Genomic DNA, 26,983 nt, shown 5'->3' with positions numbered 1-26,983 from the left:
AACTTGATGTTATATAATTGTTTTGTTCATAATTTTTATATACTTTTTTCATATATATATAACTTTTATCTGTGCTTTTTGGAGACTACATATGGTTTTAATATATTGCCAACACAGTATCATAAGTTATTAATGAATATACGTCTTAATTACACTTTTTTTATAAAACGCACACCTGCAAGATAACATAATAATTCAATATTCTTATCCTCATTTTCTTATCACAAAGTGAATTCTTACGAAGTAATAATCGGAATACCAATAACACATCTTGAAAAGACATAAATTTTTTTCACAAAGTTCACACCCATGATATGAAAACATTCAGGACAATTTCGTGTAGAAAAAACACATTCACGCCCACGACTGTACATCACAAGAGACAGAGTTTCTTTTTAAGTCTCAACTTAGATACAAATGAGATCATTTACATACTAATCTCTTCATCTTCGCGATAATATCAGAAGACCTGACGGTACATAATATATGTGAACAAGTATATTTAAACAAGTGTTTTTAGACTTTAAATATTAAATAAATATAGTAAGGGCTATGCGTAAAATGTTAAATGAATAAATTAAAGAATGTTGCAAGAATATTTTTTCAGTATAGAAAAATCCATGGTAGAAATTTATAAATTTATAAATTATTATAAATTTATATAAAACTACGTAAAAGGCAACACGTGTATAAGAATCTAGAGTGCACGTGTGTTTAAATTGAGTAAGAAAGATTCGAATTTGTAAATGTTATGCTACAAACTTTCTTCAAATACAGATTTTATACACACGTGTTAGGTAGAAGTTACAGTCTTACACGTGTACCGCGTGTACCGCGTCTGTCCCAATGATGTGTTCGATGTTCTGTTTGTCCTTCGTCTTTGTGCGCACGCCATTGAGCTCGTCCACGATATCCTCGCGCAGCCGGCCTTTGGTTTCCGGCAGCAACACGAAGATGAAGAGAAAGATGCACGCGCAGAAAGTAGCGAGAAGAAAGAAGCAACCGTCCATGCCCAGCAAAGCAACGAGATCAGCGAAAATTTTTCCCATGATGAAAGCGCCGGTCCAGCTTACAGTCTGGCCTACAGATATTCCCAGAGTGGTCACATCGCGGCTGAATATTTCGGACATTATCACAACGGGTCCGCCACCCATTCCCAAAGAATATAACAACATATAAACGGACAATGCCACCACTGGTATCCAACTGAAACCGGATACTTCGTATTCGAGATTCTGGAAGTAGCAGAACGCGCCGATCGTCAAGTGGCACATACACATTCCCGCGCAGGATATGAGAATCAGAGGTCGTCTGCCCGCACGCTCCACTAAAAACAACGACACAACCGTACCGAGGAGCTGTATGGCTGCCACGATTATGGCCGACGTGTTTGGCGATAACGAACTGCCGGATATCTTAAAAATACTCTCCGAATAGCTGATCTAGATAAGAACAGAGAAAACGACAAAAAGATTTAATATCTTATAAATAAGATTTTGGGTTTTTTTTTTTCAAATAAAGCAATTATTAAAGTATAATTGATTATAATTACCATTGGAAAGATACCGCATAATTGTTGACCGACGTATAAACCCAAGACGATAATCAATCCTTTGATCGTTGCTCTGTCTCTGAACAGATCCGACAGGTTGGCGGGTTTCGTGGATGCGGCTTCCTTAAGTTGTAACTGTAAGTGCGACAGTTTTCGTTCTGCCACTATATTATCTCCGGCGCTTAGCCATCTCAAGGATCTGAAAGCGCAGATCGTGTAATTTACATTTTTTTCGCGCGATTTAATTTAACGATTTTTTTTATTTACTGCATACCTCGCCGCTTCGTCTATACGATTTTGGCGCACCAGATAAACCGGTGACTCCGGCATGAAAGCGAGAGCGACGAAATAGAGTACGGGCAACGTCAGACAGATTATGGCGGAGTCACGCAAGGACGTCACGCCGCCCAGGATGAACATCAGCATTATTCCGAAATTTAAAAAAAATGCCAAGACACTCGCCAGAAAACCGCGTATGCTGTCACACGAAATTTCCGACACGTATGTCGGTACAATGAAGAAAAGAACGGCGCCACCGATACCGCCCAAAGCTCTCGATATGTAGATGTACGCGTGTTCGGTTGCGACGATAATCAGCACCCAAGAAATTATCAATGGTAAAGCTAATCCGCAACCGAGTCTCTTTCGGCTGAACTTATCGGGTATCACCGCGAACAATGCGACGACGAAGATGCCAAACAGGCATGTGATGCCGTTTATCCAGGACACTTGATCGTCCGTCATGGGCTCGCTTCCTATGGGCGACGATGAGCTTTGCAGTAGCGGAGCTGCCGGCGATTGCCATCCTATTATAGTCCCGTAAGACAGCGCTGACAAATTTGCTACAAAAGATACGATCGTCAAACTCACTCAATATGAAATTGATTGAAAAAAATGTTCTCTAATTTATAATTTCAGGCAGTTTTTTAATTTTATTTTGAATGATGTTTGTTATATATTCCTTTCTAAGATTATCTAACATCGTTATCTAAAATCGCATGTAATATAAAAGTTTATTTTGAAATTATTTTGTTTATTATTGTATATTTGATTGTTTAAGAACTATCGTCCATTGAGAATTGCGAGGGAGGACCGCGATTTGCGATTAACGGAAACTTTTCACTCACCGACCACGGTGACGAGCAACTGTCGCAACTTTCCTGGCTCCTTTCCTGGCGGCTTTTCCTGTTTCTCCATTGCGCGTCGTTACTCTAAAAAACCGCGGTGTGTTTTGACGCGGACGGACTCGAGCCAGAAATTAAAAAGGAATACGGATTTACAAACAACAGGAGACAAACACATTGGTGAACAAGGAGAACGGTTGATCGTTACGTCTCGCACTCAACCGATGTTTAAACTTTAATTCGATTTATAGCGATCGCAAATCGCACGGGAATCTTCGGTCTCGGAAGGGGTGCTCTTATCTCGTCATCATTCACGTGGAGAAAAAGCATACAAGTTTTCTGTGTACACAGTAAATACTTTGTTCTGACGGATTGCTTTGTTTACAGAATTTGATAGAAAAAAAAAAAAAAAATCAACGTAATTGCCTAACATCATTGGTTCAAATTAATTGTAATTCGCTCGTTTTCTCTTCGATTGAAATTTTGGACAATAACTTTTTGAAATAATTTGAAATTTGTTCTAGTTCGTTGTGGCGCAAATATTACTTCTACGAGAGAAAATGGTTTTTTTTTTAAGACAAAAAATTAATTAACGTTAATTTTTGACATATAAGACGCGAAATGTGCAACGATCTCTCTCGCGCTGACAAATTAATATTAACATCAAAATTATAAGTGTGGTTCGAATTTTGTTTTCCTATCTCATAACGTTATTCTTTTTTTTTTTTTTTTTTGACGCCAAGATGTGTGGGTGCAGTCAAGTTCACTAATTCGTTCCAAGTTGACATTTTCTTTATCGCGACATGCACACACGACTGTGTCCCATAATGATTTATCGGTCTCTTGCTGTGCAGAGAGGAGGCAATTACGTTCCTGTCCGACAGGATGATTTGAAAGATTGATAAAATTATGACTCTACGCAAGCTAAATTTGATATGGAAAATCGTGTCTGCGTTCACATCGAGTCGCGTGATATCGCGTAAGACACAAACACGCGTAATTTGAAGATTCAATAAATTAGTAGCAATTAGAGATTACGCAGTTAGCAACAAATCCCGGATGTATTGTTTACTCATAAATTTTTCAGACTACGAACGAATTATTGGCAATTCGTAAATTTTTCTTAATAAATTTTTTTTTAATCCCTAGCAAGTTCAAATAAACATCTTATTATTGTCGGGAGTGCAATAAAATGGAAAGTTTGTTAAAAAGAGATTAATTCCGGGAAAAAAATAAGATTAATCTCTCCTGTCAGGCTCGCGCGTTCAAAGTTTGCGCGTCGCGTTTGACGTCGCATTATTACCAACTGCGACGAGTGTGTGTGTGCGCAAGTCGTGTTGACTCGTAACACGCCATTTTTGAGCTATATTTTTCAAAACTATATACGTACTGAATCTATACTATATGTCAAAGGAAATTTTACACGCTGACGTTTTCGTGTCTATAAACGACGCGCGTCGAAAATTGCGTCGAAAATGTGCCTCGTTCAGTCGCCAGATGTCTTTTGTGCAATTCGAATAGAAATTGCATCACACCACTGAATGCGGTAAGCAATATTTCTTTCGTAAGAACAAACAATCATACAATTGTGTATTCGCTTGTGTCTATTTATTGCAACGATATATTAAATCTAACTTGAAAGGGTTGGTCGAAAGAATAACAATTTTATATATATCCAGCAAAATTTTGTATTTTAAATCTCTCAACGTTCTCTCTTCGTCGATACAAAATTATTATACAAATTATGTAAAATACATATTTTTAAAATTAGTTCATCAAATTGTTTTTATTGACGTTCCGTTATTTTTTTGCGGGGGGCGGCGTTTAAATGCGTGTCGCGGACAGCTTCGTATCGACGACTCTCTCGTGAACGGGATAGTTTCGGTGTGTGCCGAATCGATAGTGGGTGCATCAGCTGTTTCCCCGTACATCTATACTCCCCCCCCCTTCCTCTTTCCTCTCTCGCTCTCGCGCTAGCAATGCACCTTTTGTATCGCTACCTGTATCCTCACGGCCATATTTAGGCGAGCATACAATAGGAATGAGGACGTTTCGCGATAAATGAGGCCTTCCTCGAATCTTCGCAGGTTTGTTTAATTTTTATCAAAGATCTTCCGATACTCATGAACCGTATCCGAGATTGTCCCACTTGCGTGTGATCGAAACAAAATCGAAAGCATTATTAGCCGTCTATGATCGCGTCTTTCCACGCCTGCCGTTTATCCACGACGATTGATCCATCACAAAGAACGTTTTTATGCGAAGCAGATTTCTCCTTCTTCGACTGGTAGAGCCTGTGGATCGCCGTCTACGAAGCATGGCATGGCACTGCAACGGCACTACGAATCAAGAAATGGTGAACAAGCTGAAAGGTAAATGACCGTTTTTTTTTTTTTATTTTTTTTTAACGCACTCATTCGCAATTCGAGTCCGGAAGTTAGTAGTCTTGAATGATGATTAGATTCACGATTGTGTTAGAGAGAAACGATCGTTCATTTGTGTGTATTGGTAATTAGGGACAGATTATTCACAGATGCTGGCATCTTGGCAACGGACAAGGCAGAGGCTGCCATGCTCGCTGTTGACAGAGCGAAGTATTGTCACGAATCGGATCCTTATCTTGACCGTCCTAGAAGAATTGGTTACAACGTGACCATCAGTGCCCCGCATATGGTATAATTCATGTCCAATTTTTAAGTCTCATCATAAAAGAAACGGTTTCTGCTCAACTAATTTTTGTGATTTATTCAAAATTAAATTTTACCAGCCATGTAAGTTGAATGTTCACATGTAAACGTCTAGGTGTTTGTGAGAACACAAGAAGACAGTTATCAGAAGTGTAGTTTGATATAGAGATATTCGAGTAACCTTCTTATCTTTCCCGCTGTTGTATTTATGCGTTAAACATATTTGAAGAGTTTTTTTGAGCAAAGTACAGTGAAAAAATTACATAGAGATAGTAAGAGAAACACTAATGTATACATTTTATACATTTCTTTTGAGACTGTGTGTATATTTTCCTTGAAACTTAAATAACGATTTGACAATCCCGTTCGTTCACGTTGCAGCATGCGTATGCGTTATCGATTCTCTCGGATCAGCTGATCGACGGGGCCAGGGCGCTCGACGTCGGCTCAGGTTCGGGCTATTTATCCGCCTGCATGGCCTTCATGGTGGGCCCGCGCGGTCGCGTAATCGGCGTCGAACATATCCCCGAACTCATAGAAATCTCCACTAGGAACGTGCGCGAGGACAATCCACATTTTCTTAAAGAAGGTCGCATCAAATTTGTCGGTAAGCCCCCACAGTGTTTGACTCGGTCAGTGTTATATATCCTCATCTCTGTCAAACTCAAGTCCAAGCTATCCCTTCGTCAATGTTTGTTTGCCATTCTCCCAACACGTGTCATTTATCATAGTACAAAGTTCAATCTCTCATCATACAGTAGACGAAAAAAAAAACGTCCAAGATCACCAAGTATTACGTATATGCATAGTTCGAAAAAAGATACTCGTGACCCATCCATGTGGAGTAGGTATGTACGTTGCCGTGAAGAATCGAACGGAACACTGTCCACCCACTATGTGGCTTTGCTGTAAAGGTAACAGATAAAGACTGCCGACTAACGACAGGTCATTATGAATGCGCCTAGTGGGAGATGGCAGATTGGGATACGCCGTCGACGGTCCTTACAACGCTATACACGTTGGAGCAGCGGCTGACACTTTACCACAAGAGGCAAGTATATGAGAGTATGCGCGTGTAGTTTTGTATAAAAATTGCACTCGTGCGCAAACGTTGTATATTTTTGCAGTTGATAGACCAACTTGCTCCTGGAGGTCGACTGATCTGTCCGGTCGTGGCTATAGAAGGTTTCCAAAGGTTTCAAGATCTTCTGCAAGTGGATAAGAGCACCGATGGCACGGTTACGAAGAAAAAGCTGATGCAAGTTTCTTACGTTCCGCTCACGGATCCCTCTTCTCAGTTGCGTAACCAGAATTTTTAGACCGAATGTCCGAGAAGAGAACGCACGAGCACGCGCGCGATTTAAAACAAAACAAATTGCCCGTGAAATCTCGTCAACAAAGAGGATATTCGAGAGATGTTGTAAATTAAATTCATTCGCATCACTTATAGAAAAAAAAAACAAAAAAATACAATTTTGTTTTCCAATTGCAAAGACATTTATTTGCATAATAATTAAACATTTAAATTATATATTTAAATTATATATTTTGCATATACACACAAACACACACACGCATGTGTGTGTAGTAATAATTTCCTTACACATCCACTCTTTACGTCCACTATTTATATTATAAAATAATAATGTTATATATATATAGGAGTTGTGTACAATCGCGACTGTTTGTCATTGTGTGTGACTCGATATAAATGTACAATTTGTTATCAGAATTCTCTATTTAAAATATTGCGATACACAAATGTACTCACTCTTTTATTTTGTAAATGTTACGATTTATACATTGAAGTCTAATTCTTGTGGCAACAAAAGAGAAATAAATAAAAACATCTGTTTATTTAACACAAAGAAGTTTATTTTATATAATTCTAAAAAAAAGAAAAAATAAATTACATTTTTATCGTATCAAAAAAATTATTTGTTACATTAATAAAGATATAAATAATTTGTTTTTTTTTATTTTCTCATCGATGCCCGTCGGTGTTCCATCTCGTTTCATCGTGCTCGATCACTTCGATGTGCACTTGGCACGAGACGCATTTACAAAGAACAGATCTGTTAATTTGCGACAGCTGGCAGCCCCGTCTTGTTTGTAATTTGAAAACGGTGACGTGCGCAGTGCATTCGCGCGCGAAAGCTTCCCAACGGGAGGTTGCACCGCGCGACGCAACAATCACCGGCAATTGTCCCGTAAATTTTGCGTCGTTCGCCCTGACATTCGATCAAGTTGCAACAATCAAGCCTCTCAAGCCTATCGATATCGGCAGTGAAAGTAATTAAGATGCGATTTGATCGCAGTGTCGTCGACTCCTTAAACTAAATCATTTAACGATCGAACGCGTTATTTATTTATGTGTTAGGTATTTAGAAAAAAACATAGAATAGATCTGTCGGGAATCGTCAAACAGCTATGCGCACTTCGAATATTCGAGAATCATGAAGAACTGAGAGCTTTGGGACCAAGTGAGTGAGCAGAAGCAACAGGAATTGAACGGAAGTTGAACGTGTCGCGAATCAGTGTGCTCTTCCCCCCGTTTTGTTTTTGTCAGCGACGAAGTCACACGGTTGCTACGAAAAAAAATTCTGGGTCTCTCGAAAATCTTTCTCATCGTCGAGTGGCTCTGCACAACGTTCGCGATCTTGTTGTCCGTTGTGCTTGTCCTCGAGATGGCCAGGTACACGGGCGGAAACAATTTTGAACTCGTGCAACACCTCAGGAGTAAGTGTCGCGCGATTATGCAACGTTGTGTCACACGCACACACCTCCTCTGACGTCAGATCTCTGTTGATGATTTGGTAGTCGCCAACACAATTATTGTGAGATATCTGTCGAGTGGGACTCTTTGAATTTGAATGTACAATTTGAGTCTTTGCTCAAAAAAAAAAAAAAAAAAACTAAATTTTCTTTATATGTGAAAATTTTAGAAATAATTAAAACAGTTGCGTGGGAGGATGATATTAAATGTGACAATTAAAACTTGCAATTTTTAACTCTTATATAATGTCTTATACTATATCATGTATCTTGTGTAATCTAGAGTTAATATCTATATGATTTTATACTTTCATATATGTATCAATGCTAACTTCTCTTGCAATATATTTATGCATTAGAAGCGACATATATATATATATATATGTTATGATGCATCATAGAATTTATTTTTAGGGTCTAGAATAATCAAGTCTGATAGAGTATTCGAAGCGATGAAATGTGTGGACAGAGGGAAGTTTACTCATCCCAGCCGTGCTTACATAGATTCTCCGCAAGTGATTGGTTATGGTGCCACTATTAGTGCTCCTCATATGGTATAATTAATATAAAAAGTGTAATTGAGTTTTATTACATATTTTCTTTTTATTATACTTTCTATTGTACACATAAAAAATGTCATTATTTTCTGTCTTCAAATTCTGTATGAATATTTTGTGTTTTATTTTTTTTAAAACTTTATTTTATTGTAATATTTATATATGAGATTTTATTATTTGACAACAGCAATTAATGGATACACATTTAATAAAACAATTACTAAAGAGAAAGTTCTTTAGCATGCATACGCTCTGGAATTGCTTGAGGACAAACTACATAATGGTGCTAGAGCACTGGATGTTGGGTCTGGATCCGGATACTTGACAGTATGTATGGCTCTTATGATGGGAAAAAATGGATTGGCTGTTGGAATTGAACACATTCCAGAGCTTAAAGCGACAGCGGAAGAAAACATTCGACAGGATCATGCAAACCTTTTGCGTGATGGACGTGTAGAATTAGTAGGTAAGAGTAAAAATTTACTCTTGAACAATTTGTATAATTGCTTAGATATGTCAGAACCATATGATTATTCGGTGTAATACAGAAGCTTATTTATGATTACAATTTGTTTAGTTGGCGATGGAAGATTGGGATATCCTGAGCGTGGACCATACAACGCTATTCATGTGGGAGCAGCTGCCAAAGAAATACCGCAAGCAGTAAGTAGAACTCATTCTCAGATCTTTCTCGCGATAAATATTTATAACACTTTTCATTTGTGTAGTTAATAGATCAATTGGCACCTGGAGGACGCTTAATAGTACCGTTGGGTCGCGAGAATTCAGATCAAACGTTAGTACAAATTGACAAGACTTTGGATGGAAAAACTAAACAGCAATACCTGATGGGTGTGATGTTTGTTCCACTTACGGACAAGGAACGACAGTATCGTCGATCATGAGATAAGTGTCAGCTCCAATAAGCGAGCGTTGTTTTATTATTTGTGCAATCTCACATTTTGTTTTCACGAAAATTGTGCGTAGATTTAATTATTTTAGATAGAATGTGTGTGTGGCGTTAGTCCTTTATATGAAATTTTTATTTTATAATGGAAAAAAGTAAGAGATTGCACATGCTGAAAATTCTTATTTTATAGAACATTTGACTTTACATCTTCTGTAGATATACAATGGTATTGGTTAGTGACACTTTCTAGTCTTTCCAATTATGATGTGTGAAAAAATAAATTTCACTTGATGCCTGATGATTTCATTAGTAATTTTTAGTTGTTTATAAAAATTATTGATAAAAAAATAAGTTTTTTGTTTTGTTTTTCTATTAATGCAAACAAGATAAGAACTTATCTGTTCCAAAAAACTCATAATATATATTATAACATATATTGTGCTAACATATATTATAACATATATTATATAACATATGTTGTATTTAATAGTATACAATTTTTTTATTTATGTATTTATATGTATAGCTGAGAAATAATTTATGTTCGGTAAATTTTAAGTTTTTGTACACTTTTGATTATCTATTATAATTTACAAAATAATATTTAATTACAATTTTGTTTCATAGATTAAAATCATCATTTATTTAAACATGTTATTTATTAACATAATACTGACAGAAATGTTTGTGTAGCTACATTTACATTATCTGATCATTTCTATTATGTCTCTTTTTTATTTTCTTCTAACATCACACGCACCAGAGAGAAAGATATCCTATTTCTTAGTCCGCAAGTATATTTAAAAATGTATATATACAAGGGCGAAATTATGTAATAAAAACGCAAATACTTTTTTTATACATTGTTATGTTATTTTTTCCTATCATATCTTAACAAATAACTTGTGCCTACATCAATTTACGTTTAAAAGCTCGATATCAGACACAGAGTTTTCATGGTCCTACTAGATTTAAAATACACAGACGCGGCAGTGAGATCTCGAATTGTTTATTTACATTTGTCCTCGATTCGCGAAACGTTCGATTCGAAAAATGTTTAAAGAGCTTTCACCATGTACAAACTCAGCGCAGCGCCAGATACCAATCCAATCCCCAAGAAAGCGCCCATCATCGCCGACGCAATTTCTTTCTCTTGACTATCTACAACTCTGAAAAAGCGATACGTACAAGTGTAAGAACAATGACAAAAATATGCAAAATTTGTAACGAAAGTTTATAATGATACGATATACTTACGTGGGCGCTAGAATAAACGTCAAATTGCACAGATAACCGTTGGACACGGCAAACACGATAGTTATTAGGATATAATATATGTCATTATGAATATAAACAGGAATGTGATGTCTCGGTTGAGCATTGCAAAACATAAGTACCGGTACAAAAATGCCTCTCGCGACGCTCATGAACATCACGAGCCATGGCTTGCCTTTTGGCTACAACAAATACATTCGATAAATATGAATAAGTTTTGGTAAATACAATGCGAAAGCGAATATTTGGTAGATACGGATATTAAAAATGCAAGTTCTCACCCATTGAAAAATACCGGATAATACCCTTCCAACGTAGTCGCCCGTACTGAAGATAAGATACGTAACCACAGGTACAAAGTATATGTCTGGAATCGTTGTTTTTTTTTTAAATTACATTTCATGAATTCATTGTGTCCCAAAACTGATAAAACATACTGAAACTTTGATTCAAACTCACCGTTCCATGCGTGACCCTTGCCCTTGTACTGACTCTCCACCAGCACGGTGACCGCCGGATACACAGCCAGCGATATAAAAAACACTAGAAAAATGCTTACGCCATAATGCCAGATTCTCTTTATGATTCGTCTGTAGGACACGCTCGGTCCTCCCGAGAAGCTAACTTCGTTTGTTGAATAAGTGGATTCCAATTGTTCAGGTACTTTTTCTACCGTTTGGTATTTAAAAAATGGCTGCAAAATACACGGATTTTAATTAGACAATGGTTTTCCGAGAATTTCACGATTAATAATTAAAAAATTCTCGAAGAATATTTATGGGAATGATACACACACCATGTGTACTTTAAATCCGTAGATAATAATATCCCATGACACATGTTTGTTGCATGTCTTGTTATTTTCCTAAGTAGCTTATCACACACAAAACACTTGCATCGCATGTGTCATCTTTACGATAGACTATTACTGATGATTTCATTCTTATCACAAACACTCGGATTGAAATATAAATGATATTGAGTGTTAATCCGGAGATAATGAAAAATAGACTTACCGCCCTCTCCAAAATGATATACGCAATTAGCGATAATAATAGCATAGCATCGCCAATGATGAAGTAGACTAAACCGGAAAGTACCGGACTAGCGCCTATCCACAAAGAGCATATTTCTGTCAGGGCCGTGAATATCCCACCAAGAGCTTGACCACCGAACATAGCTGTTATGTATTTCGGCGAGAATTTGCCCACTATACCCATTAAACTACCTCCGAAAATTGCACTTGCAGCTAAAATTTTTACATTAATTTCTTACAATAGATTCCAATCACTGACGTATCCTTCGGTTAATTTAATTGACATACCATTCACAACTGCGACCGTCGCCAAAGTGATGATTAGGAATGTATTTTGCCCTACAAAAATGCAAAGTCACGTGTTTGCTAAACTGAAGCTACAAATCTGAGCTGTTACATGAATAAAAAAAACCGAAAAAATATAACAAGATGACTTACATTTGTCAGTGTTTATCCTTACAAATGTAGTCGTTAAGATAAATAAAATGAGTATTATACACTGAGAACCAACCATTCTCACGGTTAAAGAGACTCTAGAAGTTCAGAAAATTTTAATTATTAAGCGTTATTCTCAATAATTTTTCTCTAGTCTTTAACACCTTCTTCTTACGTACCTCTTGCTAATAAATGTATTAATTATCAAGAAAAGAGTATTTGGCAATGCGCTAGCTAGATTTAAATAAGAAGTAAAACTAGCTTGTAGATCGGTCTTCTCTTCGAGTAATTCTACATGTATGTAAGTAAAATTTGTTGTTGAATTACTATGAATTTCTCTGAATTTATACATCCAATACTGCAAAAATATAACTGATATTGTTACGATACATACATAAGACAAAAAAAGAGAGAAATGTAAAGAACTTTACTTTTAATTACTTACATCGTCAGCAGTAATAAAAAAACTCCATGGGATTAATGTATTTATTCCTAGTAGATAAAATACAATATATGCAATATTATACCTAGAACAAGAAAAAAATAAATTATAAAAACATAATGACACTTTTCGTCAGTAAATATGTTTTGCAAGAGATCTCAACATACTTGTCGTGTGGCTCGAATGATTTTAAAAACGGTTCCTTATCGGGAACCGAAACATTATGTTCATCTACTTCAGTTTCTAAATCATCCTCAAATTCGCTATCGGATGCACCTCCTAGTAAAGGTCGTCTATTGATGGAATACGCCATGACTTTTTTCTATTAGAGAAACAATAAAGTGAGAAAACAAAACATTTTTTTCATTGAACAAACATCACATACATTCTTTATTTTTTGTATTAGTCACAACTACGGGAAACTCGATACACTACAATACTTACGAACTTTTTGAACTTTTTAATATGTAGTTTTGCACGAAGGATGCAATTTCTAGGATGACACGCTTGTGGAAGAATATCCTTGTGAGATCAGTTGCAAATGTTGCATTTTAAATGTCACGAGAGAACGAGATCCCAAATGCCATGTTCCTGAATGATTGGTGGATCTTGGTCTCAGTGTCAAATAAAAACAGGATTCGACTGCTGCAACGTGTCCTCCGACTGCCTCTTTCTAAACTCGAGATTGCGACCTCACGTCTGATCAGTTTCCGGGTATCTGACCATTCTCCGGCCAGTCACAGCCAGTCGTATAACACATACATTACTCACATTGCTAAACAATATGCTTCGACATTTGTTGTGAATTGTTACGCGCATGTGCACGTCAATCAGCTGGTCGCAGCATGGTGCATACTTACACCATGGGTCGCAGTCTGTTTGTATGATGCGAGGGCTTCAGGGCCCGTTGCACACACATACACATATAGTATATATAGACTGCGCGTTTGGCTGAAAAGATGTCTTTATGGTTGACAAAGACAACATAGTACAATAACTCTCTCTCTCTCTGTCTATCAATGCCTGTAGTGGGGTATAATGGAAGTAATAGTGGGATTAAAATATTGATTAAAATTCACTATGGCCACTGGACCGGTTTGGCTGTTAACCTGTCATCATCCCTTAATCTCTTTCATTTTCTCTTCATCCCCACTTTTCTACTACTATTCTATCAATCAGCGCCGCTTACGCGCTTTGAACATCAAGGCCGAAGCACGGACTTTTGCATAATGCATAACTCATAAGACATAAGACAATGTGAATTAATGCCTCGGTGGAAACTAGACCAGTTATTGCCCGCATAAACCAGGCCTAAGTTAACAGTGGTCTAGTTTCCACCGAAGCATTAATTCACACCTAATGCGACGTAGAATCAGATTTAAGGCCCGGTTTCACAATTGACGGTTAACTCGAATTAACGGAAGCCCAACTTGCTGAACTCGGCGTAACGCATCTTTTCTTCCTAAACATGAACTGTGATTGGTTAGCGAAGATTTGACAAAGAAGATTGAACGCGTTAAACCGAGCTCAGCAAGTCAAACTTCGGTTAATTCGAGTTAACCGCGAATTGTGAAACCGGGTCTAAGTACTCTACTTCCAATGGAAACGGAACTAAATTTAATCCGTACCGGAGTGAAACCGAATTGAGGGTTTCGGTGGAAACTAGACCAGTTATTGCCCGTATAAACCAGACCTTATACTGTGATATGAGGTCTGTTCTTTTTATCTGAACTGGCTACACTAGTTCAGAGTTTATCTTTCTTCTTCCAATGTGAAGTGAAAAAGATGAACTCTAAACTAGTGCAGCCAATTTAGGTAAAAAAAAACAAACCCTATGTTCACGCTCTCTCGATGAGTTTGTGAATTTGTCTTTACATTTGCGCGGGAAAACAAGGTGGCCGGTCCGGTGTATACGTCACGTGTTATTAATTTGTCGAGTGTGTTTGTGCATGTAAATGCACGTTTGCGGAAGATATTTTTGACTAAACTACTTAAACAATGTCAAGTCCTTCGAGACCGAGAACTCCTCGTTCCCAGGATGAAAACCGTCAAAACGGCACGCCGAGGCGACAACCTCGGACTCCGACCTCCAAAACTCCATCGGTCGCTGGAACACCCAGTACCAGAGGCTCTGCATCCATCAGACAAGGTTGAGAGATATTTTTTGATGCGCTAATTTTGTTCAGAAAACCATGTGTTTTTACTCAAACTGTAGTTTTATTGTTGTTAATGGGACAGGTACCCCTCAAAGAAGACCAGGCAACAATCCGGTAGACACTCCGTTACGATGGGCCAGTCGTCGCGCGCAAGAAACCATTGCACCATCGTCAGAGGATCGTTCATCAGTACCACTGTCATCTCCAATTCCATTGCAACAGACAAGTCCTCTTGCAGCAGGCATGAGCGAGATAGAGCTGTCCTCTCCATTGAATTATGGAACACCCAGCTCTCTGATATCAGTACGCACTCCCCGAAGTGGTATCAGAGGCACACCCATTCGACAGAGACCAGATGTTCAGAGTGACAGACGTATGCAACAAGTTAACTTGGCCGAACCTGTAAGTTGTTTCTTTGCAAAATTCAAGCTATGAAATTTATTTATGCGTAAACTTTGTTAACAGATACCAGAGGAACCTAACGCACAAAGAACATCAGAGAGCGAAAATAGTTCGCAGTTAGTGATCTGGGGTACAAATGTTGTAGTGGAACACTGCAAGGAGCAATTTAAACGATTCATCTTGCGATTTATAGATCCAGAGGCAGAGAATGACGAACTGCCCGAGAACATGAATCTCTCAGATCCACTTTACTTGCAAAAGCTCGAAGAAATACACACATTGGAGGAACCTTACTTGAATGTAAATTGCGCTCATCTTCAGGCGTTTACCGAGCAACTCTACAACCAATTGGTGTCCTATCCTCAAGAAGTAATTCCAATTCTTGACATGACCGCGAACGAGATGTTCTTTGAGAGATATCCCGCGGCTGTATTGGAGCATCAGATTCAAGTACGACCTTACAATGTTACGAAGACCAAAAGTATGCGTCTTCTGAATCCAGAAGACATAGATCAGCTGATCACCATTACCGGAATGGTCATCAGAACAACAAACATCATCCCGGAGATGCGCGAGGCGTTCTTCAAGTGCATTGTGTGTTCGTTCACAACAAGCGTGGAGGTTGATCGAGGTTATATAGCCGAGCCTACAACGTGCACACATTGCAATCATAATTTCTGCTTCACTATGATACACAATCGCAGTCACTTCTCCGACAAGCAGATGATCAAGCTGCAAGAATTGCCGGACGATATGCCGGCTGGACAGACACCTCATACCGTGGTGCTTTTCGCACATAACAATCTGGTTGACGCAGTTTTGCCAGGTGACAGGGTCTCCGTCACCGGTATTTATCGCGCGTTGCCGTTGCGCGTTAATCCGCGGCAGTCCAACATACGGGCAATCTACAAGACCCACATCGACGTTGTACACTTCAGAAAACAGGATTCAAAGCGGTAAAATGTATTTCCCGTCTTTTTTATAAAATTTTAATCTACTCTTGTTGCGCAAATTCTGTATATACGATTTTTTTTTCTTATAGACTGTACGAACAAGAAGAAGGCAAGGATCATGCGTTCCCGCTTGAGAGAATAGAGTTGTTGAAACTGCTGTCCCAGAAAGAGGACGTGTACGAACGTTTGGCACGACACATCGCTCCTAGCATATACGAGAATGAAGATGTGAAGAAGGGAATATTGCTGCAGTTATTCGGCGGTACAAAAAAGGAACAGAACAAATCGAATCAGAAGAATTTTCGGTCCGATATTCATATACTCCTGTGCGGAGATCCAGGCACGAGCAAGTCGCAACTATTGCAATTTGTCTATAATTTGTTACCGCGCTCGCAGTACACCAGCGGAAAAGGTAAATACACTTGTTTTGTCAACAATAAATTTTTAATCCTACGTACATGTGATATCTTGATTATATAATTGATTCAAATTTTCATGTCTTATCTTCTTTACATCAGGTTCCAGCGCTGTCGGTTTGACCGCTTTTGTGACAAAAGATCCCGAAACACGTCAACTGGTATTGCAAACCGGTGCCTTGGTTCTCGCGGACAACGGTATCTGTTGCATCGACGAATTCGACAAAATGAACGACAGCACACGTTCGGTGCTGCACGAAGTTATGGAACAGCAAACGCTGAGCATCGCGAAAGCCGGTATTATTTGTCAACTGAACGCGAGAACCAGTATTTTGGCCGCAGCCAATCCTTCCGAGTCGCAGTGGAATAAAAATAAAACAGTAAATATTCGTTTGTTATAGACGCGTAACACGTGTCTCAAACGAATGCTGAATGATTATTATTATTATTATTACACGTTTATACATTTTTAATAGGTGATAGAAAACGTCATGTTGCCGCACACGTTAATGTCGCGTTTCGACTTGATCTTCCTGATGCTGGATCCTCAGGACGAAACATACGACAGGAAACTCGCCAAGCATCTAGTGTCACTTTATTACAAATCCGATCTGGAGGAAGAGGATGATCTTGTGGACATGAGCATTCTGCGTGATTACATAGCTTATGCCAAGGAACACATTCGTCCTGTTATCAACGAGGAGAGTCAACAGAGACTAATTCAAGCTTACGTGGATATGCGCAGAGTGGGAAGCGGTCACGGTCAAATTACAGCTTATCCGAGACAGCTGGAATCGCTAATAAGACTGTCCGAGGCACACGCTAAGATGCGTTTCAGCAATACGGTTGAGATCATGGATGTCGAAGAGGCTTGCAGGTGTGTGAGATAGCAGATTTAACATTAGAAATACTGTTTGTGATTTTTGACAACTTTGAAGGTAGAACATAAGTAATTTTCGCATATCAGATTACACCGGGAGGCGCTGAAACAATCTGCCATTGACCCGTTGAGCGGCAAGATCGACATCAGCATTTTGACAACCGGCATGTCATTGGCCGCTAGAAGACGCAGACAGGAACTAGTTGAGGGATTGAAGAAACTCATTAAAAACAAGGAAAAGACAACGGCATTGAATTATCAGAAGATATTCACCGAATTGAAGGAAGCGTCCAACACGGTAAATATTTTTACGCCTATTCATTATCTATCGTTGTCGCATAATTTATTTTGCGTTTTATTTTTTATATGATGTTTTTATATTATTTTATGTTTGGTTTATGTTATATTAGCGTGCGGTTTTTGTGTGTTTTTTATTTTTAGTTGGTGACTCGCGAGATGTTTGAAGACGCTCTGAAAGAACTTCAGGATAACGGTGTCGTGGTCGTGACTGGGAGAAATACCATTCGCGTTTGTTAATACGTTGCAATTGTTGAAACGAAATTCTCGTCGTTGAGTCTTCTGAGACAGTGACAATTAATACTGTGTACTCGTAGAGTAAGAGACTTTTTTACGTAGTTATTCACATGTATATTTTAATACTGGTATATTTTGTACTCTGCTCTCTTATTATTTTTCACGAAATTATTCTTTAAATAATATATATTTATGAAAAAAAAGGAGAGAAAGAGAGAGACTTTGCATTGATATCGTTGTTTGTTTATACATAATTGAGCTACAATTTGTCGGAACACGATTAACTGCCGTGAGTGATCTAAAATTTCTCGTAGGTGGATTTTGTATATACACTTGTCGCCCACGCTTCGTGCGCGGGCGTCACGCGATGTTACGTCTCTTGCTCTTGCGGCGACCTTGGAAACTCCCACGCCGTTTTATTGCGCCGAGTAATTTCGATAGAGAGAAGGGAGGAAGGGGGAGGGAACATTCGTTCACTCATCGATGTTTTACTCCTACTATTACGTGTAATAAAACTCTGATATCCCAAAGCGATACTCGTTACGTAACGCTTCCGATTCCGGAGTCGCGTTTTCCGGCCGCGTACGTTTGCTGATGTTTGCGATTTTTCACATAACGCCGAGGATTTTGAATTTCTCAACGACGCGAACGGGTCGATTGAGACTGTTTATTTTTGGGGAGAGAAGCTCCGCCGTCTATTGCGTTATCTTTCGATTTTTTTGTTAGATTTGTAACGTCGCTAAGACGAGAGCTGATTTTTTTTTTTTTTTATCGTCGAGGATTCATCGCACTTCTGCACCCAAATGGCCCAATCTTTGGACACTTACACTGGATTCAGAGAATCTGCTGTTTATTAATTATATGTTTGTTAAATTTTATTTCCCCGTTACAGCATCTGGAACGTTTGCGTTTTCATTTACGTGTCCCGCAGCAGTTTTGATTTCGATCGAAGCCGTGTCGAAGCGCCGAATTCCGTCGCTACATCATTCACCGGTGGATTCTCGGGAGAGCTTCCCGAGCTACGTACACGCGTGACTCATTCTCCGTGGGCTTTTGCACGTGCGTAATGTGCATTATATACGTTTATGAACGCGTACACACAATTGCGCACGCACGTGTGTGCACGCGGCCGGTGAGGGAGGAAGTGAATGGAATCGCATACAGGAGGGGTGGCACAGGATTGAATCAAGGGAGAGGGAATCAGACTCGTAAAACGCGAGGTGGACGAAAAGAGAGACGGGAGAAAGAGAAGGGTGTGAGAGTCGGGTGAGGGTTGCGATCGATCGCACAACGCGATCCCCACCACGTCATATCCCTCTTACGCTCAAGCTGCCCATTCATAAAGTTGCATCCGCTAATTCTTAGCATCTCGTTCAATGTTTGTCCAGCGACTTGTTGGATTGTTTTACCGGTTGTTCTGCCGATCTCTCTTGTTGATTGAAAAATAAACTCTACAAAATCGAGAGAGAGAGAGAGAGAGAGAGAGATAGAGAGAGATACAGCTGTATGTAATTGTGTTGAATTTTACAGAAGTCGGTAAAATTTAACTAAAAAACGACCGCACGTGCGATTTTTATCTCGTAACATACTGCAGTATTTGTCGATACTTGCATTTTATAAATTTTTCACTCGTTTATTCTGCTTTCATTTTTCGTTGATTTGCACAAATTAAAGTTTAAACGCGACGGGCAAAAAGATCGTAACACGCAGGCGAAAGTATTTTTATGTCCCAGAGAGCTGAAAAATAAATAATAATAATAACTTTGGACGCTCTACACAAAGTAGTGCAAAGCAAAAAAGACAGATCGTTTTTCGTTCTAAAATTCCGTTTTCTCGAAAAAAAACAAAATTTTAACTTTACAAGAAATAAATATAATTATAAATCTGTATTTTTTTTTATATTAAAATTATCTATCTTTGACATTACGGAGTCATTGATAATCTAGCATTTAATTAAAACGCGTTTGACTCAAGAGAATTGATCGTGGCATGTATAACTGTGGCGCGACCCGGCCGGCGTCGTGTGCCACCTGTTCCCTCGGATGACGGAACCTGCTTCGCCTCGACCCCGACCGCTAGCTTGAAGGTCGTCGTCGCCGTTAAGGGGTGGCAAAGAGGGTGGGCGCCGTGGGGGATGCCGCAGTGATCCTGCGAGCAAATAAAAGTCCGCTCGACATTGAACGGGCGCCTCCATTCATAGTTTCCGGGCGCAGGCGCCTGACCGTGAACCGCATGGCGGATAATCGGGGGGTAAGGGAAGGTTTGCGAGAGAAGGATCTACCTACGCGTTTTCCCCGGCGTTTCACGGATGCTACGTGGGTGATTCACAGAGCCGAGCAGCCAAGTATCAAGGGCGGATGTCTGTTCGTCGCGTACCGGCTCGAAGGGTGGTTTTCGCTTAGAGAAATTCGCGGAATACATATATCCGAGAGTATCACGTCGATTACAACGATTTTTTCATCCATCCCCTCGTGATAGTTTCAATATAGTAAATTCCGATCGTTTTTGACCGACTGGAACAATAGCTTCGTGTTCGTCGATTTGCGTGTACGTCGAGTGAGAGAAAAAAACAGTTTGACTTCTTCTTCGGCCGTCATTTCCGGGCAAGCTTTCTGGAATTCTTCGGAATAACCATGGAGTGAGTCATCATGGAAAAACCGTTTAATTTTTATCTATCATCGAGATATTACGCTCAGGATCATCGACTTGTTGTTTCCGAACATCATTTATTGTACTCTTGAAATATATATTCCATAATTACGTTTTATTTTTTAACCTTTATATACCAGCATGCAAGTTTCGTCAAGTATTTTTTTGAGTTTGTTTTTTTTTTTCTTCATTCTGTCATTTGCTTTTTGAACACTTTGTTTTTGTTTCAACTACTTCAATGGAATGTTGATCCCCGCTGCTTGAATTGTTTATTCTTTTTTTTTTCTTGTTTCAAGTCAGTGTAATTTATACAATTTATCTTCTCTCTTGTCATCGTGTTAATAAAGTAATTTTAATTGTTTACATGATAAGTGTGTAGAAAAGAGTAACATATGTGAGTGAGATATCATGTGTGTTGCGTAAACAGGAAAATAATCGTAAATCATACAGAAAAAAAGGCGCGAAAAAATAGAAACGATCGTTCATTGTCTCGTTGGCACAAACGCCAAGATGGAAATTCGATTTCAATTCCATTTTCGAAACAACGTTTTTTTTTTTTTTTTTGAGGTCTTCGACCTTTTCTTTGTCCAAAATATCGAATTATCGTAAACACGTAAACTCCAGCCATTTTATCTTCGCCTTTTTCCTCGAGAGAGGAATAGCGAATTTGATCTTGGTCGCCATGGTGATGTTTCAAGGACATTATTCTCCGAATGTCACCCACCAAAAAATATCCTAACATAAAAGCGTAATCAAAAGGCACTTATTAAGCCACACAAGAAGGCAAATGAGAAAACACGAAGATGAATGAGTGAGAGAGACAGGGAGGAAGAAGAAAGAAGAAAAAAATATACAATAAAAGAGCTATATGTGTATATATATATTTATTTATATTGTATGTATGTATATATATATATATATATATATATATATATATAGAAAGTTTACTTTTTAACTACACGTTTATTTTTAAAACAATACGCTTTAATTGAAAAAAACAACTCTCAAACTTGTGATTAGCGTTGAGAGACGATCGCGTGATTTACTGGCGCGTGCGACTAATCTCATCTTGTGATAATAAAAAATAAAAAAAAATAGAGTCGTTCGTTTAAAATAGACGCGACTTTAATATTTTGTTGTGTATACTTTTTTTCAGTATACGTTATTTTGGAAATTGTTGGGAAAAAATTGGAAATGAAGATTTGAAAAGAAATAGAACTATACGTGATTTTGGAAATGGTTGGGAAAAAATTGGAAATGAAGATTTGAAAAAAGAATTTGATAAAAGAAATAGAACTATCGACTTGAGTGTTGTGTTCGGAACAGATCGATCGAAATCTCGCAGCGAAACGGACAATCACTACTCAACGGTAAAAGTAAGAGATTTTTATTGTTCATAGCGTGAGAATTCACATAAATATCTCGTTTAAAACTTCATGAGAATCTAAATCTTGTTTTCTTTTTCTGTGCACTCTACCATATTTTTACATAAGTTTTGTTAAGATCTTAATGTTATCGAATTGTTTTTTTTTTTTTTTTTTTCAGCCCAAATGCAGGAAAGCTGGTCACCTGATGAATACACAGACTAAACATGGGTCGCGTTGTACGAGAGTTGCTCCTACTCCCTGTGTAAATTGCCGTTCGTTGCAAAAAAATTCGAATTACAATCATCAGAATTTTTTAGATTTAAATATAGTCGATCTATTAAGATCGACTAGATCTTTGAGAGCGGATCACAGTCAGTGCAGCAGCAGTTCCCTCGGATCTTCCGCCGACAGTCCACCTGGTTCTTGCGGCGACAGTCAACCCGGCTCGTCAGACGAAAGTACAGTCAATCAAAATTCACCGCGTCATCGGTTGAACTGTTGTTCGCCCGATCGACGTTTTCAGCGATTTGAATCAAACATCGCAAACACGCCGGAAATGTTTCCGAATGATCAGAACAACGAACGTCAGGACTACGAGAAACATGGAGATTTAAATATGAATTTTATTAATAGGAGGATCGACTTGATTTTCAACAGTTTTGGACAATCGAACGATTTAGGAAGAACTTATATTTCGAATTTACTGGATGCAGATGTATTCAATAATAAATCATCAACAAAGAAAGAAGATAAGATTAAACAACAGTCGCTTGTCTGCGGACAGACAACTTGTAACTCGAGTGGCCTGTGGGATTTGGGCGTTGTATCATCGACAAATGAGTCAGGAATAGAAGATCATCATTCACCTAATGCAAACACCTCGCACCTGATACCGTTGCATTCCGACAAATTGCATTTTTGCCCTCAGTCACTTTACTGTAATACATGCAGCAAATACATCTGCGAGGACTGCGCAGCTCTTTGCGTTCGCAACCACGTGACAGTCGAGCATATAGAATTCTTGGACACTCTCCAGCAGCAAATTAAAGATGTATTCAACGAAGGTTATCTTGGAATTGATGTCCTTACGGATGACATAAAAGAAGTCAAGGTTAGTCAAATATGTTTAACATGTAAATGATAATTTTTCTCCGTCAAAATTTTTTTTTCTATTTCCGTTCCAAACTTGATGAATCTTTTTTTAAAAATCATTGACGAGAGCAGCAACATTATAACACCAAAAATATCTAATCTGTGTATACACTGCGTGAACTAATGAAATGGCGTTCCCCATGGCGAGAGGGGATGAGGTTTCCCTTCTCCGTGCATCGCGTTGTCTTTCCGTCGCATTCTGTTGATTTTTAGTCGGAGCGGCGTATAGAAGGGGAACTTTTTCTCCTCGCAGCGCGATTTAAGCGCTACTGTACTGCATGCCAAAGATCGGAGCAGTCGCGCGATGCGAAATACAATCTTGAAAAATTTGTTTTTTTCAGGATGAGTTACGTAACTTGCAAGTAAAAGCAAAAGATCAGAAAACTAATGGGTTTTACGAAGAACCTTTTTATTCTCATATATTATACAAGCGATATGAGATTTTGCAAGACGATTTAAACCAATTGAGAGAAGCGATACGAGATCTCGAACGTAATAATCGCATCTCAGTGCATCCCAATAAACTTATACAACTGAAAGATCGAGTATTAGCTGAGGTACGTCTACTGATAACTGATTAACACATTGACCGGTCACGAGTTAACTCGTGATGCGTTTTGTGTACCATTACGGCAGTAATGGTACACAACGGCTTTTATATTTGTAAAAGCTGTTGTGTACCCATTACACGTAGGTGATTGTTATACTGCTTATCATACGAAAAAGAAATATTAAAAAAGTTGAATAATAAATAAAATTTATTAAAGTTTATTTTTATTGTTTTACTTCCACTTCCAATTACGAAATAATAGCCGGTGACATGAGATAAATTTTTCAGTAAAATTGCCGGTCAACAATGTGTTAATAAAGTGATGTATACATACGCAAATACAAGATACTTCAGAAATAAAAAGGTTATATAAACCATAGGTTCGGTATAGACGCTCTTTGCTTCGAAATTTTATATGGAAGTTATTTATGATGATTTTTTTTCATTCTTATATATATATACATATATATGTAGGGAGGGTAGAATATGATACCAAAGGTCACCTATTTTTAAAGCACCGTGTATATATGTATGTGTGTATACATATATATATATATATATATATATATATAGTGTTTATTTTTATCACATACTTGCATTTCTACATAGATCTGGCGAATACGTCAAAACCGGAGAACAAAGATCCGTCCCGGCAGAGAAAACAACCCCTTGCTGAAGAATTACAGATTGCCGCAGTCGTTCTTCCCATATGACACGACCGACAGTCGATCGAAATATCCAATCCCGCGTGGTCGTCCGATCATGGGCTACGATCACGACATAAATCTTTCTAATCGAGTTGACAATCAAGTCCAGAGCACCGATATCCTGATTATCGGCCACTTTGGCGAGGAAGATGCTCAGAATCTGTGTCGTCCTTGGGGCGTGACCGTCGACACGGAAGGGAACATAATAGTCAGCGATAGATCAAACAACAGAATACAAATTTTTCGAGGAGACGGCGTCTTAATCAGGAGTTTTGGCGATTACGGTAACGGCAACTGCCAATTTAACAAGCCGGCCGGGATCGCGGTGGATGCGATGAAACGAATAATTGTTGCGGATAAGGACAACCATCGCATCCAGGTGCGTGTAGGATGTGTTGTGTTTTTTAATCATCACAAGAGTATTATCCTTGTCTTAAAAAATCACATCGCACACAAATGTAACCAAATAATTCTATCGCGTTTCAGATATTAACGATGGAAGGTGCGTTTTTAAGAAAATTCGGCGAGTACGGCGATAAAGACGGGTGCTTCAATTATCCGTGGGATGTAGCAGTTAATTCAACGTGCGAGATTGCGGTCACCGACACCAGGAATCATCGGGTACAGCTGTTCACCGCCGAAGGAGTGTTTTTACGCATGTTCGGCGGCCAATCAAAATATTTGGACTCGCCCCGCGGCGTTTGCTTCAACAAGGAGGGAAATCTTCTGGTAACAGACTTCAACTATCATCACGTGCTGAAAATCGACTACGACATGGAACAGGCGCGCGTAGTCCGATGCGACAGCGAATTGAGGATCTTGAAAGGAGACAACAGCAAGGAGAATGTAGAAAGTGCACCATTTCAGCGACCGCAAGGAATAATCGCGGCGGACGACGGCAGTTTCCTCGTTGCGGACTCCCGTCACAATTCCATCAAGGCGTTCAACTCGCTCGGACATCTGATGTACGTATACAATCCGGGACTGGAGGAAATAAATCGGCCACTCGGTTTGGCGCTTTACACTGACGGCAGAATAGTTTTCACCGATAATGGCCAGAATTACGTGCGTTTGGTCAAGCTGACTAATCACGTAAATCCAATCAGGAGGAATACCATCATGTTCGGCTGACGGTCTAGATTTATTGACGAGATAAATTTCTATAAGTAAATGTAATTGGAACAAGTAGATTTTATCTGATAACAAGGTAATTTTAACGGTAACATACGATAACAAAGTTTTCTTTGATATTTTTATCAACTCCGAATGAAAAGCTTTTATTTTTTTATGAGTAATATTTTAGTTTTTGTGCGTGTGTACGCATTGTCAAAACTTTATACATACGAATTATTGTACGAACAGAATGCTTTAACATATAATTGTATCGAGTTTTTTATATTTCAATTTTGTATACACATCTTTTCTAAATAATCCATTATACGACGATTGTTGATTATTCAAAAAAGACACTGAGAAATTTTTCTTTGAATAAAATTTGAGGATAATCCAGTTAAAGGGTTTTATTTTTTGTTATAACAAGTTACGCATACGAGAACACAAATTACCGTGTGAAGTGGATTGACGAAATATAAAAAAAAAAAGAGAAAAAAAAAAGATTCAGGTACATGATGATTAGCAATTACGATAAGTTTTAAATGTAATTAATTTTTATCATTGACGACTAAAGACGTCTTCCTTCTTACGCGGTTTGTTATTTCTTGAAAAGAAAAAAAAAAGGAGAATAGACGAGGAAATATATCCATGACATCGAGTTTTCATCTCCCAATTTAACGCGCGTTCATTTTTTTTTTTTCTCAATCTGTGAAGAGAGGGAAATAAAAAGTATATATACATGTAATATTACAATTATTATGTGCTACAAGTTACGGGATTGTCGCAAGAGTAACTTGTGAGTTTATCGTAAAGATAATTGTGTTTAATAATGTTAGACGATAACATTTACCAATTAATTGTTATCACGCATACGGGTGAAATGAGTACAAACTTGCATGGGTGTGAGTATGTATGAGGGAGAGCGTAAAAAATAGCTTGTGAGAAGAAGAGATGGATTTTCAAGATTGTTTGAGATTAATATTCTAGTTGAATCAACATGCACTTGTATACAAATAATGCAGTTGTAAAAATAAAATAGAGTTGTACTCAACGAATTATACAACATCGGTGTGTATATATATATATATATATACATATATATATGTATATATCACACAAAAGTCCATTAACTCTCGTGCAAATCCGTTCCGAAGTTCTGCAATATTTCTTTCAACGGCTATAAAATAAATAAATATATTTCCATAGTACATAAGCATTTTTGATGTAGAACAGTCAATGTCGTATTCTAAGATATACGGATGTGATGATTGTTCTCTTCTCTACCTCTACGGCATCGCGTTCCAATTTTTC

The 26,983-nt window shown here is 38.3% G+C and overlaps 6 protein-coding genes across 12 annotated transcripts; 4 read left to right on the top strand and 2 right to left on the bottom strand.

Annotated features, from left to right (window-relative positions):
- Window positions 1-4: 4 nt before the first annotated feature.
- Window positions 5-2,944, bottom strand: LOC109855454 (facilitated trehalose transporter Tret1-like). Its single transcript, XM_020429721.1, has 4 exons — window positions 2,680-2,944; window positions 1,827-2,394; window positions 1,553-1,751; window positions 5-1,442 (listed from the first exon to the last, which is right to left on the bottom strand). The coding sequence occupies exons 1-4, from the start codon at window positions 2,747-2,749 to the stop codon at window positions 813-815; spliced, it is 1,467 nt and encodes a 488-aa protein (XP_020285310.1). The 5' UTR covers window positions 2,750-2,944; the 3' UTR covers window positions 5-812.
- Window positions 2,945-3,937: 993 nt separating this feature from the next.
- LOC109855455 (protein-L-isoaspartate(D-aspartate) O-methyltransferase-like) lies at window positions 3,938-7,225 on the top strand. 3 transcript variants are annotated; one of them, XM_020429724.1, is made up of 6 exons: window positions 4,419-4,763; window positions 4,945-5,048; window positions 5,210-5,349; window positions 5,745-5,970; window positions 6,329-6,414; window positions 6,491-7,225. In XM_020429724.1, the coding sequence occupies exons 1-6, from the start codon at window positions 4,738-4,740 to the stop codon at window positions 6,680-6,682; spliced, it is 774 nt and encodes a 257-aa protein (XP_020285313.1). In that variant the 5' UTR covers window positions 4,419-4,737; the 3' UTR covers window positions 6,683-7,225. The 3 variants fall into 3 exon arrangements, with proteins under 3 accessions (XP_020285312.1, XP_020285311.1, XP_020285313.1); XM_020429723.1 differs by lacking the exons at window positions 4,419-4,763; window positions 6,491-7,225 and adding an exon at window positions 3,938-4,222 and having other exon boundaries at window positions 5,745-6,413; XM_020429722.1 differs by lacking the exon at window positions 6,491-7,225 and having other exon boundaries at window positions 4,397-4,763; window positions 5,745-6,413.
- A 271-nt stretch (window positions 7,226-7,496) lies between these two features.
- LOC109855456 (protein-L-isoaspartate(D-aspartate) O-methyltransferase-like) lies at window positions 7,497-9,906 on the top strand. 3 transcript variants are annotated; one of them, XM_020429726.1, is made up of 6 exons: window positions 7,497-7,655; window positions 7,744-8,102; window positions 8,553-8,692; window positions 8,936-9,161; window positions 9,273-9,358; window positions 9,424-9,906. In XM_020429726.1, the coding sequence occupies exons 2-6, from the start codon at window positions 8,051-8,053 to the stop codon at window positions 9,598-9,600; spliced, it is 681 nt and encodes a 226-aa protein (XP_020285315.1). In that variant the 5' UTR covers window positions 7,497-7,655; window positions 7,744-8,050; the 3' UTR covers window positions 9,601-9,906. The 3 variants fall into 3 exon arrangements, with proteins under 3 accessions (XP_020285315.1, XP_020285314.1, XP_020285316.1); XM_020429725.1 differs by having other exon boundaries at window positions 7,497-8,102; XM_020429727.1 differs by lacking the exons at window positions 7,497-7,655; window positions 7,744-8,102 and adding an exon at window positions 8,117-8,200.
- Window positions 9,907-10,206: 300 nt separating this feature from the next.
- On the bottom strand, window positions 10,207-14,001 carry LOC109855466 (equilibrative nucleoside transporter 1). The gene is made up of 11 exons (XM_020429744.1): window positions 13,238-14,001; window positions 12,961-13,115; window positions 12,797-12,878; window positions 12,531-12,709; window positions 12,355-12,449; window positions 12,205-12,255; window positions 11,897-12,129; window positions 11,340-11,574; window positions 11,162-11,247; window positions 10,863-11,062; window positions 10,207-10,774 (listed from the first exon to the last, which is right to left on the bottom strand). Exons 2-11 carry the CDS (start codon window positions 13,104-13,106, stop codon window positions 10,663-10,665), a joined length of 1,419 nt encoding a protein of 472 aa, XP_020285333.1. The 5' UTR covers window positions 13,107-13,115; window positions 13,238-14,001; the 3' UTR covers window positions 10,207-10,662.
- A 681-nt stretch (window positions 14,002-14,682) lies between these two features.
- On the top strand, window positions 14,683-18,570 carry LOC109855488 (DNA replication licensing factor MCM4). Its single transcript, XM_020429795.1, has 8 exons — window positions 14,683-14,942; window positions 15,032-15,351; window positions 15,415-16,307; window positions 16,394-16,716; window positions 16,823-17,100; window positions 17,197-17,597; window positions 17,688-17,898; window positions 18,042-18,570. Exons 1-8 carry the CDS (start codon window positions 14,792-14,794, stop codon window positions 18,135-18,137), a joined length of 2,673 nt encoding a protein of 890 aa, XP_020285384.1. The 5' UTR covers window positions 14,683-14,791; the 3' UTR covers window positions 18,138-18,570.
- A 1,944-nt stretch (window positions 18,571-20,514) lies between these two features.
- On the top strand, window positions 20,515-26,945 carry LOC109855467. Of its 3 annotated transcripts, XM_020429745.1 has the most exons (6): window positions 20,515-20,772; window positions 21,940-22,159; window positions 22,329-23,261; window positions 23,644-23,859; window positions 24,462-24,938; window positions 25,046-26,945. In XM_020429745.1, the coding sequence occupies exons 1-6, from the start codon at window positions 20,768-20,770 to the stop codon at window positions 25,688-25,690; spliced, it is 2,496 nt and encodes an 831-aa protein (XP_020285334.1). In that variant the 5' UTR covers window positions 20,515-20,767; the 3' UTR covers window positions 25,691-26,945. The 3 variants fall into 3 exon arrangements, with proteins under 3 accessions (XP_020285334.1, XP_020285336.1, XP_020285335.1); XM_020429747.1 differs by lacking the exon at window positions 21,940-22,159; XM_020429746.1 differs by lacking the exon at window positions 23,644-23,859.
- The last annotated feature ends 38 nt before the right edge of the window (window positions 26,946-26,983 follow it).

Source organism: Pseudomyrmex gracilis, unplaced genomic scaffold (genome assembly GCF_002006095.1).
Source record: "Pseudomyrmex gracilis isolate BER0280 unplaced genomic scaffold, ASM200609v1 scaffold_90, whole genome shotgun sequence".
NCBI classification, from domain to species: Eukaryota; Metazoa; Arthropoda; class Insecta; order Hymenoptera; family Formicidae; genus Pseudomyrmex; species Pseudomyrmex gracilis.
The sequence above is the reverse complement of the archived record's forward strand: the minus strand, read 5'-3'. Positions and strand labels throughout refer to the sequence as shown.